The 14,914-nt window shown below is 38.6% G+C and overlaps 2 protein-coding genes across 2 annotated transcripts; one reads left to right on the plus strand and one right to left on the minus strand.

Moving 5' to 3' along the window:
* The first annotated feature begins 4,948 nt into the window (after positions 1–4,948).
* On the plus strand, positions 4,949–8,375 carry LOC126760775 (sodium-independent sulfate anion transporter-like). Its single transcript, XM_050476673.1, has 5 exons — positions 4,949–5,611; positions 6,053–6,830; positions 6,896–7,198; positions 7,256–7,401; positions 7,461–8,375. The coding sequence occupies exons 1-5, from the start codon at positions 5,243–5,245 to the stop codon at positions 7,800–7,802; spliced, it is 1,938 nt and encodes a 645-aa protein (XP_050332630.1). The 5' UTR covers positions 4,949–5,242; the 3' UTR covers positions 7,803–8,375.
* Positions 8,376–10,937: 2,562 nt separating this feature from the next.
* Positions 10,938–14,495, minus strand: LOC126762647 (sodium-independent sulfate anion transporter-like). Its single transcript, XM_050479546.1, has 5 exons — positions 14,166–14,495; positions 12,046–12,829; positions 11,684–11,986; positions 11,466–11,611; positions 10,938–11,396 (listed from the first exon to the last, which is right to left on the minus strand). The coding sequence occupies exons 1-5, from the start codon at positions 14,493–14,495 to the stop codon at positions 10,938–10,940; spliced, it is 2,022 nt and encodes a 673-aa protein (XP_050335503.1).
* Positions 14,496–14,914: the final 419 nt, after the last annotated feature.

The following is a 14,914-nucleotide window of genomic DNA, read 5'->3' on the forward strand; positions in this document are numbered from 1 at the left end:
AACATTTTGTGGGTATAATGGATCATAAATACCATGTTGTCATATAAAAGAAAGTGAAAACAAAACGAGTTGGGGGTAAGCAGGTATTTAACCTAAACAAAGCAATTTTTATTGGAGTGAATGTCCCGAAATCACATGTCTAGATCGCAGCAATGTCAATGTCGGTCAAAACCCATTTCATAATTAAATATATGCATTCGAAATTCTTATTATGTATATTTACAGTACAATGGGTATAAGACAACTGCATGCTTTATTACCGCTGTTGACATAGGTGCAATTGAACAATTTTCGAAATATTTGCTCATTAATTAATTTCAAAACAACTGGCTCACTATTTTGGGATCGTTGCCTTCAAATAACCTTGAATCCAGAAAATGAGAGAATTATTCAGCAAACATTATTTTATTTACTCACACGAAATTGCTTGCTTAAATATGCCAATTGTTTTGAAAGCTATGCATATATCAATATAGAAAAGTATCGCTTCAAATTGAAACAATCGTTAACTAAGGCGCCTAAAAATATATCTGGCTAAGTTTGAAAGTAAATATTTTTATGAAGCGTGCTAAAAATAACAGTAACTACGCTACTACTGTAAATATTACATATCAGGTGTGTACTTAATAAAACATCACCGTGTCTTTGCTTTTCATTTGGTTCATTTATCAGTAATGTTTTCTTTAATTGGGCTTGGAAATATATTCTCCAAGGCTGTTTTAAGAGTCAATAATGAAATTTCTTCAAAACCGACCGGATTGAAGTTCTTACACCACTTTCTTAGATATGTTTGTCTGGTGATGAAAAAGTGAGATATCTCGATGAAACTTGGTATGTGGGTTCCTGAGTAGAAAAAAAATAACGGGCTCGTGATGGACTCACAAATCATCATTAACCGAAAACATATGAAATGCCATAACTAAGCATTAAATTAAGATATTATATAAAACTGTAATTTGGTACAGAAGGATCGCAGTGACAAGGGGCATCTGTGGGAAAATGAATCAATAACTAAATACGCCAGAGACATAAAGTTTTACCTCTGATATGGTATGAGAGAACTTTATGGGAGCTGATGTAAAAATTGGACGATGGGCGTGGCACCGCCCACTTTTTGGTGAAATACCATATCTCGGGACACCACCAACCGATTTCGAAAAAATTTAATACGTGGCATCTTCTTACATTCTTATGTCATATTGTGAAAATGGACGAAATCGGACAACAACCACGCCTACTCCACATATAGCACAATTTTAAATTTCACTTGATTCGTTCAGTTTCCAGTACACAAATCAAGATGCAATTCATATAACGGGAGAAAAATTTGCACGAATAATGTCTTTAGAGTACGCCACTTTATAACCAAAAATTGTTAAAATCCAATAAAAAGTGTTCAAGCCACTTGGTACCGAATATTTAGACCCCGGCACCTATAGTTGACTTTTGATGGAAAATTTCGGTCAATGTGTGATATATGTATATAACTAAAATTAAAAGATAGTCTTTCTTTTATAATGGTGGTCAAAAATGGGTTGAACCGGACCAATACTTCCCTTAGCCCCTTACCGTATACCTAATATAAAGATTTTCGAACTTACAGGTGACTTTATCCTTGATATATCGGCCAATATGTGAGTTATCGCAATGAAAATAAGAGAGCTTATTTTACTCATAACAGTGTATCCTTGTCCCTAAATAGATAAATTTGAGCGAAAACATGGCCTAGCCCCTATATAACTAATATCAAGTTTTTCGAATATTCGACTGACTTTACTCTATATTATTGGTTTTACGACTTAAAATATTTCCCTGGTTTTGATTCTTGCAAATTGCAAGTGTATAAAATGTTCGGTTGCACCCGAACTTAGCCCTTGCTTACTTGTTGATAATAATTTCGCTTTTTAAGCTCTCTGAAGTGTAAATTTTGTCAAAAAAGGTTCTTTTCGGGAAGCTGCCATTTTGTCAAAAATTCAAAATTTTACTGGCCTTTGATCATTACCTGTATTGATCTTGGATTTGAGATAGTTTTAAGCAGAAAAATCTTCCTCATGGCCAAACAGCTTTTTTCGGAGGCCCTTCTGGATTTCTGCTCAAGGGAATACTATTTCATATGATCTCATCCATATATGTAAATACCTAAACTTCTCGTTATCCCGAACATTAGTGCCTATGATTTTCACAAGTGTTTCACACCCGCCTGAACTTAGTTTTATCTTACTGGTTCAACGAATTGACTCGGGTATTAGAAATAAATCAAGTGTTAGCGAGTTTTATGGTCGAGTAATTGTGCATTTAAATATTGTATTCCGCTTACTAAATACTCATATTTACACATGTACTTGTATGTACTTATAACCACATAAGGGTACATGTGAGCAAAGCTCACGACTAGACAGCACGTGAGCTTCGACAAAATGCTAGAGGGTGCCTGAGCGCTTCAACACGTCTCTGAAACCCGTATGGTAAGGTAAAACAGAAGCGATTAACAAACCGCAGTAAATGCATAAATTTAATAAAAAATATCTTTTTTTTTCGCTGCGCGGCATCTAACATTGTCAAAGCGCCAAGAGACCAGACCTCGCGACATTTAAAAGCTGATAGCATCCGTCTCATCTTCACATTCACAAAAAACGGCTTCCCCAAAAATGTCACAAACAACAGCAACATGACTGGCATGCACTGGTCGCATGTCGTTACTCATTTATCTCGCTGACGACAGCGGTTATTAATTACCCACTCGGGTTTGCGTACACACGTACTTGGATTTAAGCGCAGTCGGGTGGCTAGATGGGAGAATATTTGCAACTGCTTTAGTTCTTCTGGAAATTACTTTCCTTCGATATCAGTTTGAAACAATTTCGATGAGTTTGTCCAAAAAACTTTAAAGCGTCACTTAACATATACCCAGCTCTCAAGGATATAGAACTGCCTCTTTATTACCCTTATTTTACCATATGAGTGGCTCCTAGCAGTTATTGAAGCCATCATTCCAGTTTGTCCCTCTCTATTGTTTTACAAAAACACTTTTTGAAAATCGAACGGCATTTTTGAATCTGAGGTACTTAAAGAGTAAACTTCGCCTCTTGTTGCAATATTGTAAGTCTGTGTGTGTCATTGAGACAGTGCGCAGTTGTTATACTATCCCAACATGTTGCTACAGAGTATAATAGTTTTCTTTACCCAACGGTTGTTTGTGTCATCTAACATAATTGAGTTAGATTTAGAGCTTTATATAAAATCCGAGTGACAGTCTGTCTGTCCGTCCGTCTGTGCAAGCGGTATCTCGTGTAAAAATTAAGATATCTTAATGAAACTTGGCCCACGATAAATCAATAAAAATAGACGCCAGAGATATTAAATTTCTAGATTATAAACATGATATGAGAAGACTTAATTTCGCCCACATTTCATTGAAAATCCATACCTCAAAACCAACTCAACCATCTTGACCAATTTGAGTGCATAAAATTATCTTGACATTCTATATATCAATGCGAAAATGAGAGAAAATGGACTAAAACCACGCCTACTTTCCATATAATACAATTTTAAATTTCGTCTGATTCTTTCACTTTCCAGTATGCAAGCTCAGCACCAATTAACGTATCGGGATAAAACTTTGCTCAAATAGCACCACTGAGGACTACCACCTTACGACCAAAAATTGTCCAAATCGGAACAAAACTATTCAATCCCCTTGAAAACGAATATGTGAACTAAAGTTCCAATTGAGAAATTTTTTCGAAAATATCGCTCATTCTTTGAGATATATTATATTAATTCGTAGGGAAAATAATATTTATGTGTGTCAAAAATGGGTTGAATCGGGTCAATACTTCCCTTATCCCCCATTTACCCAATAGAAAGATATTTAAACTTCAGGTTAACTTTATACCGTATATATCGGCAAGTATATTACTTATTGTAATAAAACTGTGCTTTTCTAATAACGGTTCATCTCTGTGCCTGAAATGGATAAAATCGGGTGAAAAGTTGTCCCAGACCCCATATAACTAACAAGCCTGAAGCACCTGAAAGTAGCTTCCCCTAGCCTTGATTCTTGCAACTTGCAGTGGTATAAAATTTTCGCTTGCGCTCGAACTTAACCCTTTCTTACTTGTTAAATATGCAAATACATATTCACATAAACCGATAAGAAGATATTAAAATTCCACGAATACAAATAGCTATTGCATATTAATGCGACTATTCATTTTGTGAACGCGGACATTCATTTATAGCAAACTTTAGGCGGAACTTCATTTGGAATCAATTCGCTAGACAATTTATTATTTAACGAAGCTAGAGAAAATGTATAATTTTCGTTAAATAACGGTTAACATAATTTATTTAGTTTTAAAATTTAAGTGAGAATAACTGGAACCATGTCCTAATAAATGAACGGTTATTAATTATACCCAAGGCTTAGTCTAGATTCGAGGAGATCTTATTCCCGGTTAACCCCACTCCCATATTTAGAGTAATATTTCCTACTACTATGAGTTCTACATACATATTTTATGCTTGCTATGACGAAATCTACTTTGACATTTTGGCTTACATCTTGAAGTTCACCTGTAGATAAAAGGCTCTTATCATTTTCCTGACTTACCGAACCATTGACGCATATTTACCTACTGACTTACACAAGCTGTTCTTAATATTATCAAATATCTCTACAACATAAAAATATAATTGACTGAGAACGGTCGCGGCTACAAGACTTAATCAATACAACAAACAAGAAACCACTTGCTAACTGTTTGCCGTTTGTCTGGCATTACCATTGAAAACGGCGCAAATTATTTGATCCGCAAGAAAGTACGACGAAACATCTCAATATTAGTTAAATCATTATCATACAGCGAAACCCACGCTTACACGCACACACCTTTGCTCACCAGCCACCTAAACTTCTAAAGCTACAGCATTCGCGTATGGGACGGCGGCACGTACAGTTCGAAACCTCGCAAACCTCGCTAAGTCCGAGTTTTAGATATTTCCGCCATTAACAAGCTCCAACTGAGCACCGATGCTCACACGGGTGTTGGGGTGAACGGTGTAATTGCGGAATAATATTTTCATTTAACGGCTATTTAGTCATAAAAGTGTAAAGTGATTATTGGACGTGCATGTAAATATTCGATTTCGCCAGTAAAGGTATTCTCAATAAAACGAAACCGCCAAAGCATTTTCGAGAATAAAATAAAAAGTCAGTTACTGAAATTAGTTACAGTTAATGAAAATGTGTACAGTTAATTCAAACGTGAGAACACGCAACTTAGAAGGTTGTGATAATTATGGTTCCGATGTAACCTTGGACATACCGCCGGGCGGTCTCTACACAGGCTCTTCGGATTGCATTGTCGACGAAGCGGATGTGAACGAGCAACGAGACTGCTGCTCGGCTACTGGCGATTGGCTGAAGGACACTGCTGCGAATGTGTTTCGCAAAAAGACGCTGTACAAGCGACTGCCCATCTTAGAGTGGTTACCAAAATATGATCGAAATGATATTGTGGGTGATTTGGTGGCCGGTATTACCGTCGGCTTAACTGTGATACCTCAAGGTCTTGCATTTGCAGGCATAACGGGTCTGGAACTGCAAGTGAGTACAGAGATTGTAGTTCCACGCAAATTAGTTTTTGAAGTGTTAGTGTTTCGTAGTTTAGTGGCTCAAAGCAATCTTTCTTCGTATGAATTGCGATGGCAATGGACAAGAAGTAAATGATATTCTCTCCTCATTGGTCATTCGAGGAACTATTTAAAATCCGCATTTAGTTGCTTTGAGAAATTGTGTCATTTGTGTGCCGATCTAGTCTATCTTTGCCAATAATATTTCTTGTGATAGTTTCTTTTCACTAGAAAAGCTTGAATTTATTTAATTATACACGAATAAAATAATTAAATGAAAGTAAGAATAAAATTAAAAACCCGTACCACTTTCAGGTTTATGAATTTTTGATATCTTTCAATATTTAAATACTGACGGCTGAAACCAGTCTCCTACTCAATACTAACTCCGTACCACTTTGTGTCTCACTCACAGTATGGCTTGTACAGTTGCTTCATGGGCTGTTTCATCTACGTGCTTTTCGGCACCAGCAAAGACGTACCTGTTGGGCCCACGGCCATAGCCGCGCTGCTCACCTTCCAAATAGGGCGCGGTGATTTGGTGAAGACGATATTGCTAACGTTTCTAACGGGCATAATTGAGGTGCTGATGGGCTTACTGAAGTTGGGTTTTCTCATTGATTTCGTATCCGGACCGGTTAGTGCGGGCTTTACCAGTGCCGCCTCATTGATCATATTCACCTCGCAGCTGAAGGATTTGCTAGTCGTGGACACAGCCGGCGACACATTGGTGGACATGTGGGTTTCTATTGTCAAGGATTTTCGCAACATTAGCTGGAATGATTCCGCTCTGGGTGTGAGTGCTGTTTTCCTGCTCCTCTCCATGCGTGCCATGACTTTTATTGAAATTGGACCCAAAGAGGGCAAGAAAAGCTGGCAACGTATACTGCAGAAGACCATCTGGTTGATTGGCACCTCGCGCAATGCCGTGCTGGTGGTGCTGGTGGGAATGCTGGGCTACCATTTACTGCAATCCGGCATCGACATCTTCCGCATGGTGGGTTATGTGCCCAGTGGTTTGCCCGAGTTTAAGGTGCCAGCATTCTCAGCGACTACATACACAAATACAACAAGCGGTGAGCTTGTTGAGATGAATGAGAGCTTTTTCGATATGGTTTCCAGTTTGGGCGCTGGTTTGATCGTCATTCCGCTGGTCTCGCTGCTGGAAACAACAGCCCTCATACAGGCGTTTGGTAAGTGAAGAGAGAGTCCTTAATTTTTATAAGTAGGTATACATATTTTCTACTTGTATCCACAGCTGAAGGCAAACCTTGCGACGCCAACCAAGAGCTCATTGCCATTGGTCTTTGCAATGTGGGCACATCTTTCGCACAGGGCTTCCGCGGTAATGGTCCCTTGGCGCGTGGTGCTGTCTTGAATGCCAGCGGGGTTCGAACACAGATGTCCAATTTATATACGGGCGTTATTGTTATTTTCGCACTACTTTATTTTACGCCTGCCTTCTACTACGTGCCGAAAGCAGCTCTGGCGGCCATCATTGTCTCGGCGACGATTTTCATGTTGCAATATCGCGTAGTCAAGCCGATGTGGCACAGCAAAAGTAAGACTTTAAAAAACATATTTTTCTTTCTCGTTAACACTTATAATTGCTTTTCAGGAACCGACCTCATTCCCGGTCTGGGTGCATTCATTGCCTGCATTGTACTACCCATACAGATCGGCATATTGGTCGGCATGACTATTAACGTGATATTCATTTTGTACAGCGCAGCGCGTCCCAAGCTACGAATTGAAACTTTAGAAGTGAGTCCATTTAAACTGCAGCAAATGCAAATATGTATAATCAATTCTTCAACCTACAGGCTTCGAATGGCATCAAGTATCTCATGCTCACTCCTGATCGCTGCCTCATCTTCCCATCGGTGGAGTTTGTGCGCAACGTGATCAATAAGCACGGCCGCAAATCGACATTGCCGGTGGTCATCGATTGCACCTACATTTATGGTGCGGACTTCACGGCCGCCAAGGTCGTCTCCATGCTGATCAAAGACTTCGAGACTCGCAACCAAAAGCTCTACTTCTACAATCTGCAAGCGCGTGTAGCGCAGGTGTTCGAGGGCCTCAACAAGGGGCTGATTGTTATCTACGATGCTGAGCATTTGGAAATGGTACTCGCAGGCAAAGAATTGGAAGCGAAGTCCTGAGTAATGGACAAATCGTGAGATTATTCAACTGCCAAGTAAGCGGAATGGAAATGTAAACCGACGAAAGTATTATGGAAGAGGCGAACGGCACACGGATGCTGGTATGAGTACTTACGATGCATTATTAATCCTTATTATCCTAACGGAATTAAGTACCCGTTACAATAACAACAACACATCATGTAATAATATAGCGTATATGATTTTTAAATATTTGCTGGCATTTTTCTATAATTTCTCTGTACGCGGAATATAATGTTCATCAACTTTTCAGACTTTTTGATGATGAACTTGGAATTATATTTCTGCAAATATATTGAAAGCTAATTATCGAAGCTTATATGCGAAGCATCCATAAAATATGTAAAATCTCTGATTGAATTAAATTGGCATTATTTTTTTTATATTGTGTTCCACAATACATACCTCATCTTATAATTAATATATACTTTGGAGAAATTACAATTAGACCATAATTATACATATTTACAATAAGTTAATTATTTAAGTAAAATAAGACGATCTTAATTTGTAAAAAATAAAATATACAAAATAAATAAATAAATATGAAAATGTGAAGTTTCTTTCATTCCGCCGAAAATGTTGTGTCAAATTCACGCAATTCTTTCATGATCTTCGCATGGAAAGAATTAAATTATTTATGTTCTCATTGGAGCACTCTGACGATCGCTTTCAGAGGTGCTAAGCGAAGGTAATTTCTGCCAATGTGACCATCAAATTGCGACAGCAAATAGCTGCCTCCTGTGGATGCGCATTTCATTGCTCATTGTGTTGCTTAATCAAACGTGATAATCTTGATAACTCTTAGTTTAAATATATTCTTTTGTCAATGAGCGATGAATCTGTCAAATTGATGTTAATAAATTGTAATTTATTTCAGGAGCGACTTCGTTTGCGCGCACTTACGTTAGCATGAGCTCGTCGTCAGACAAGGTAATCTGCTGAAAAAAAAGTAATTTTCGATTATAATAATTTTGCATCATAATATGACTGCCTCACATATTTACTAATTGAGAGCTGCCTAGTTTCGGCTAGTTATTCTCCACTAGTAAATTGATCAACTAGCCAATTAGTAAAAACAATAAGGGATTAAGGGTTTTTGCAACACCTTTTTATTGAATTCATGTTAAAAATGGTACGTGAGGAAGACCCGGGGCGTATGAGTAATTCAACTGACCAGTGTTTATTATTTTAAACATAAATATATTTTTATTGTTTGCTTATATTTTCCACAATATAAATATTTATGGGATTATGTGAAAATACGGATATGATTTTTATTTAAAGTAATATATTTCAGTAAAATAAATCAGTGAAAAGCTTTTGCTAAATTTTTCTTATCTAGGAACACCAACTTAAATACACATAAGAGCATAAAAACTCATTATCGCAGAATTAAGAGTATAATTAAAATACCTTTTAGTTTTCCGGGAGGTAGTGGTGAGACTTAATATAAGGAGAGCAGCATTTGACTTATTAACGAAAAAAGTATTTCTGCCTGTTAATGATCCTCGCTGAGCAAACTTAATTATCAGTGTGAACGAACTTAATTATTAGTGAGATCGTTTGGAGACTATTTGGCAAATTTAATATGCCTAAAAGTATGCTTCCAGACAAGAAACTCACTTTTTAAAGACTCGTTCCAAATTTTTTCCAGCGTATAAAGCTTTATACAAAAAAGCTTGGCCGTTTGTCATCAAATTATAATATTAAATCTAATTTTGGGCGTAAGAGGAAATAATTATAATCAGTGTACACACATTAAACGCTCTCATATGGATGCCAATTGACAATCACACCACTGGAAACAGTCGCTGAAACGCTCTTCGCTCTTAGCGCTTTCGTTGCAGTGAATACCAAATTCTTAAATGAGAAGTGAAGAAGAAACTGCTTACCTTTAACTGAAAAATATTTAAAAAATACTCTAAAAACGCCCATTTAAAACTGAAATCTTTAAAAAACTTATTAACCTTATATAATTAAATTATGAATTCAATAATGGTGGTGCGGGCAAAGCCGAGTAAGACTTTGTTCATATTTTAGAATTCTTAATTTATACTTCGAAATCTATGTCGTCCCCCTTAAAGCAATCCTTATTGGCCCCAATGCACTTATTTCAACGGTTTATCTAACTTCGAAACAGTTCTTAAAGTAATGCGCGTGGCGATTCAGGTTTAATGTCTTCAATTGACTCAAACGGTTTTCTCGGAGGGGAATTCTAAGTGCAGCACACCTCGATAATCGAAGAAAAGTGTCAACATAACCTTGATTTTTGACCTGTTTTGACGTGGCTTTTTCGTTAACGTGGCGCTGTTTTTCGAAAAGTTGAGTGATTTTGGAAACAATGGTGTTTTGAGTTTTTTAATCCCAAATGAGCTTTCAAAATGGTTTTTACTTATCCTTCCTTGGAATATCGGAATCGATGCCAGTGAGATCTCTGACTTTTTCGATTTTCAAGTACCAATTTCTTTAAATTATTGACGTCAGCTGATGTTGATAGACGTCTTGGACGTGGTTCGTCTTCTGCTCGTTCTTGACCCTCTTTGAATAATTTTTACCAATTAAAAACACTTGGTCGCGACAAACAATAATGACTGAAAGCCTTTTCCAACATTCTGAATGTTTCGGCACCAGAAATTTAATTTCACACACACAATTGGATGGAACTTCTTGTTTGAATAATTTCACTCGTCGAAAAAATCACCGAATATTTTCTGAGTGATAATTGAATACGCATAGATTGTAAATCAAAGAAAATCATCAAATAGTAAAAAAAAATTCATGAGAAAAAAACAACAATAAGTTTTTTGACATTATGTTATAACAAATTGTTTCGTATGGAAAGCAGTCTCCAAAGTAAAACAATCTTATATAGAAGAATCATCAATCATAATCTCTCATCAATCATTTGTTCGCATCTAACATACAACGCTTCAAAAGGAAAACAGGGATACTCATATTCACGCAGTATTTATTTAGAGCTTTATATTTTGTATGTCTTATATGTATGTATATAGGAACAGTTTGTACCAGAAATGAGCTTCTTCATTAAATGCATATTTACAAATGGATATGGAATCGGTTAAGGGCGCACACGAGCAAGAAATAAAGTATTTACAACTTGGTTGTATTCTCAGGATTCTCAATGCTGGCCACATCGATGGTAAGTGTGGAGTTTAAGGTCGCGTTGCTACTTCTAATACCAGCCTCTACGTAATTGTCTAGAGGCGGTTTCGACATCGCGCCATTTTGATTCTCCCTCAGCGCCTGGGTCAGTGCGTCAGGGTTGTAGCACAATGTTAGGCTAATATTCAGACCATCGAAGATTTGCACAACATTTGGTTTCAAATTATAGAAGATAATTTTTTGGTTACGTCGTTTGAAATCTTCGATCAGAGAAGAGATCACTTTGGCGGCAGTGTAGTCAGCGCCATAGATGTAAGTGCAATCGATGACCACGGGCAATGTGGTTTTGTTGCCGAACTTCAGCACCAGGTTGCGTACAAACTCAACTGATGGAAAGATGAGGCAACGATCCGGTGTGAGTTTCAGGAATTTCAAGCCTTCTTGCGTCTAAAAACATAGAAACAGAGGGATATATAAAGTCAATTTAGTTATTTATTGTAGGTCGCCAGTAAGTACCTCAAGTGTCTCCAAGCGAACTTTCGGACGCGCGGAGTGATATAAAATAAACATAAGATTTACGCCTATTGCCGCGAGAATCCCCAGCTCCAGCGGCATAACCAAGCAAGCAATGAAGGCGACGAAATACGGAATCAAATCCGTACCTGAAAGCATCAAAATATTGAATAAAGTGAAATAAAAATTTTTCGTTAAGGACGAAACGAATTTGAACTCACGCTTACTGCGCCACATTGGCACAATCACTTGGTACTGCACTTGGAAGATCACGGCCGAAATAATGACGGACGCTAATGCAGCTTTTGGAATGTAGTAGAAAAAGTCAGTTAGATAGAGCAGAGCGAAGACCACAATGGCGCCGATGTACATATTGCCCAAGGGCGTGCGTACGCCACTGGCTTTATTGACAGCCGAGCGTGCGAGACCGCCGTTGGCCCGATAACCTTGGAAAAATGAATTGGCCACGTTTGCAACACCCATAGCGATCAGCTCTTGGGCTGTGTCAATAGGTTTTCCCTTCGCTACAAAATCGAAATCAAATTATTACAGAAAAGTCAACGAAATTTGTACTCTTACTCACCGAGAGCCTTACAAGCGGCGATGTTCTCCATTAAGGCAACGAGTGGCACAATGATCAGACCATAGCCCATATTATTAACCATCTCAAAGAAAGACTCAGCTTCTACTGCTGGCTCACCGGTGGTTTCATTACCCGGCGTTCCTTCAATGGAGAAAGGAGGTAATCCAAATTCGGGCAAGCCACCAGGTATGTAGCCTGTCAACCGGAAATAATTTATACCCCGCTCCTGCATGTACATGCTTGCTGTCGCACAAACGATCACCAGCGTTGCATTTCGCGATACGGCAAAGAACCACAATAGCTTGGTCACCAAAATGTGATACCATCGGCGATTATTTTTTGGACCCACCTTAATGTTGCCTAAGGAGCGCATCAACATCAAGATGACAACGCAGCTACAACCGAGAATCGTATCTGCTATGCGTATATTCCCTATGTCATTGATCATGCTGATCCAACGCTCCAAAAATGTTATGCCTTTGGCATTTTTAACACCAATTATATCTTTTATTTGTGATGTGGTTATGATGAACGCAATGGCGCTTGTGAAACCCGCACTCACCGGCCCTGATACAAACTCTATTATGAAACTTAGCCGAAAGAGCGCCATGAGTATTTCGATGATGCCGGTGAGGAATGTGAGCAAGATCGCTCTTTGCCAGACTCCTTTGGCGAACTGAAAAACCATAAGTGATGCAATGGCCGTCGAACCGACTGTGCTGTCCTTGCAGGTGCCGAATATGACATAGGCAAAGCAACCCATAAAGGCGCCGTAAAGACCGTACTATGGAATCAAATGAATTTTAAAATTAAATTTTTTTAAAACAATTTATGTTTACAAGTTAATAATACAATTTTTACAAAAATGTAATTTTTGATAGAGGATAGAGCCATGTATAGAAGTTCACGCAAGTGCGGAAAATTCTCTGGGCGCCATTCACTTGGAAGTGACCAGAAACGATTATTTTACATGAGTTTCTAGCAGCTTCCGGCCTTTGATCAAGTATCCTCTGGATAGTCAAAAATCATCCGTTTGAAGACGAGCTAAAGTGAGAAGGCGAAACATCTCTTTTCTAAACTGTGCGCTAGGTTTGGGACCCGCTAGCCTAGTACGAAAGACCCGCCTTTTTACCACGACTACTGCAAACACATTAAGGATTACCATTTAAGGGCATGCACCTCAAATGTCTAGTTCCTTAATTGGAAAGATGCCACTGCCCAGCTGGTTATTGTCCTCGTAAAAGAAAATACTGAAATCACTGCCGTCGATATAAGTGCTATGGACGGGACAAGGACTGAGGCGAATAAGTCCTTGTGGCATTTACTACAGTGGCCATATATAGGAGCGCAAATTCGGTGTGGGATGCGTGATGGGAGAGAGACTGTCTTCTATGAGCGCTTGAAGTAAGAGCTGCCCCGCCATGATGTCAAAATCGTGGTTGTCGACTTTAACGTCAGGGTGGGCAAAGAAGATATCTTTGGCACAACAGTCGGTAAATTCAGTCTCCACGAGGAAACATCCCTAAATGTGTAGGGGCTGATTTATTTCGCCGGGACCAGAAATATTGTTATCAGTGGTACTTGATTCCAGCGGATCGAAAAGCCACCAATCAGATCGATGTGTTTTAGACGTGCGTACGCTCCGAGGTCTCAGCATTGACTCGGACGACTATCTCGTCACAGCGAAGATACTTATCCGCCTCCGTGCAGCATAAAACGCACAGCAACAAATTCTTTGGTACTTCTTCTTCCATACCTCGGAATATTTTATCTGTTGGGCAATCGAAACATATTTTCGAACATTGCTGTTTTATAGCATGGTGCATCCATGTCGTTAAAGTGACCAGAACGGAATCCACGAAACCGAAATTGTGTGTTATTGGCTGTATAACAGTAAACAATATTCACATTTCACCATCCATCTTTAGTGTTGGCTTAATTAATACTGAGCACAAAACTGTCTGAGAAGTTTTCGTAATACAAGACCGTATACCGGATCGCATTTAACCCGAAATTCATTTTTATCCGGTCAGAGACTGCCTACTTGACAGCGTTCTTCAAAATATACCGCTACGACAACAACAACAACCAACTAAATACTTCTACTAGAAAAATCCTACCTGTGTCGGCAAGCCAGCGACGCCCGAGTATGCTAAGCCCTGCGGTATGACCGTTAAACCGACAGTTATGCCTGCAATGATATCACCGATGGCATCTTCACGATTGTAATGTGGCAACCAATTCAAGATCGGCAGTCGTTTGTAAAGTGTCTTCTTACGAAAGACATTCTTCAACCCGGTTGCACAGAACTCTCCAAAGTTTCGCTTCTTCTCAGGTGTTTGATGATCTGTGACAAGTATGAACTCGGTGGATCCATTAAATTGTGCCTCGAACGGTTGGTCGACTTGTGATCGCGTTTTGAATTCTTCTGCCGTTTCTACACTTGACATTGTGTTTCCTTGTTTATTTGTTTTGATCGATTTTAAATTTTTTTTTAATTTCGTGAAATTATTTTCGGTTTGTGGACATCTCTTTTCAAATTTAATCGCTCAGGTCCGCACGCGCCGAGTGTCATAAAGAGAGTAAGTTGTGAAGTATGAAATTGGCGCTCCAAACCTTTGACGCCTACAGTTGGCAGAGCTAGTTGAATAAACTCATGGCAAATTTTGCATTGTGCTCCTATTTAAACGAAGTGAGAGCGGGTTCCACACCAACAATTCTGCTGGTTTCTTTATGCGTGTATGCGTGTGTTTGCTCAAGAAAAATTGCTAAGGTAATCAGAGATTTTTGAATGAGTTGACACAAAATGTTTGTCATTTATTAGCGCCTTGGATAATTATCCTAATTTCTAATAAATTAGTAATGTCTC

This window comes from Bactrocera neohumeralis, chromosome 2 (assembly GCF_024586455.1).
Source record: "Bactrocera neohumeralis isolate Rockhampton chromosome 2, APGP_CSIRO_Bneo_wtdbg2-racon-allhic-juicebox.fasta_v2, whole genome shotgun sequence".
NCBI classification, from domain to species: Eukaryota; Metazoa; Arthropoda; class Insecta; order Diptera; family Tephritidae; genus Bactrocera; species Bactrocera neohumeralis.

What these genes read in the sequence shown, in the direction of transcription:
- LOC126760775 (XM_050476673.1), top strand. Translation starts at nt 5,243, where the DNA reads ATGAAAATGTGTACAGTTAATTCAAACGTGAGAACACGCAACTTAGAA. An exon ending in TAACGGGTCTGGAACTGCAA is followed by an intron (nt 5,612 to 6,052) that starts GTGAGTACAGAG and finishes TCTCACTCACAG; the next exon opens with TATGGCTTGTACAGTTGCTT. An exon ending in AGCCCTCATACAGGCGTTTG is followed by an intron (nt 6,831 to 6,895) that starts GTAAGTGAAGAG and finishes TTGTATCCACAG; the next exon opens with CTGAAGGCAAACCTTGCGAC.
- LOC126762647 (XM_050479546.1), bottom strand. Translation starts at nt 14,495, where the DNA reads ATGTCAAGTGTAGAAACGGCAGAAGAATTCAAAACGCGATCACAAGTC. An exon ending in CGCCGCTTGTAAGGCTCTCG is followed by an intron (nt 11,987 to 12,045) that starts GTGAGTAAGAGT and finishes TCGATTTTGTAG; the next exon opens with CGAAGGGAAAACCTATTGAC. An exon ending in TTCGCTTGGAGACACTTGAG is followed by an intron (nt 11,397 to 11,465) that starts GTACTTACTGGC and finishes CTATGTTTTTAG; the next exon opens with ACGCAAGAAGGCTTGAAATT.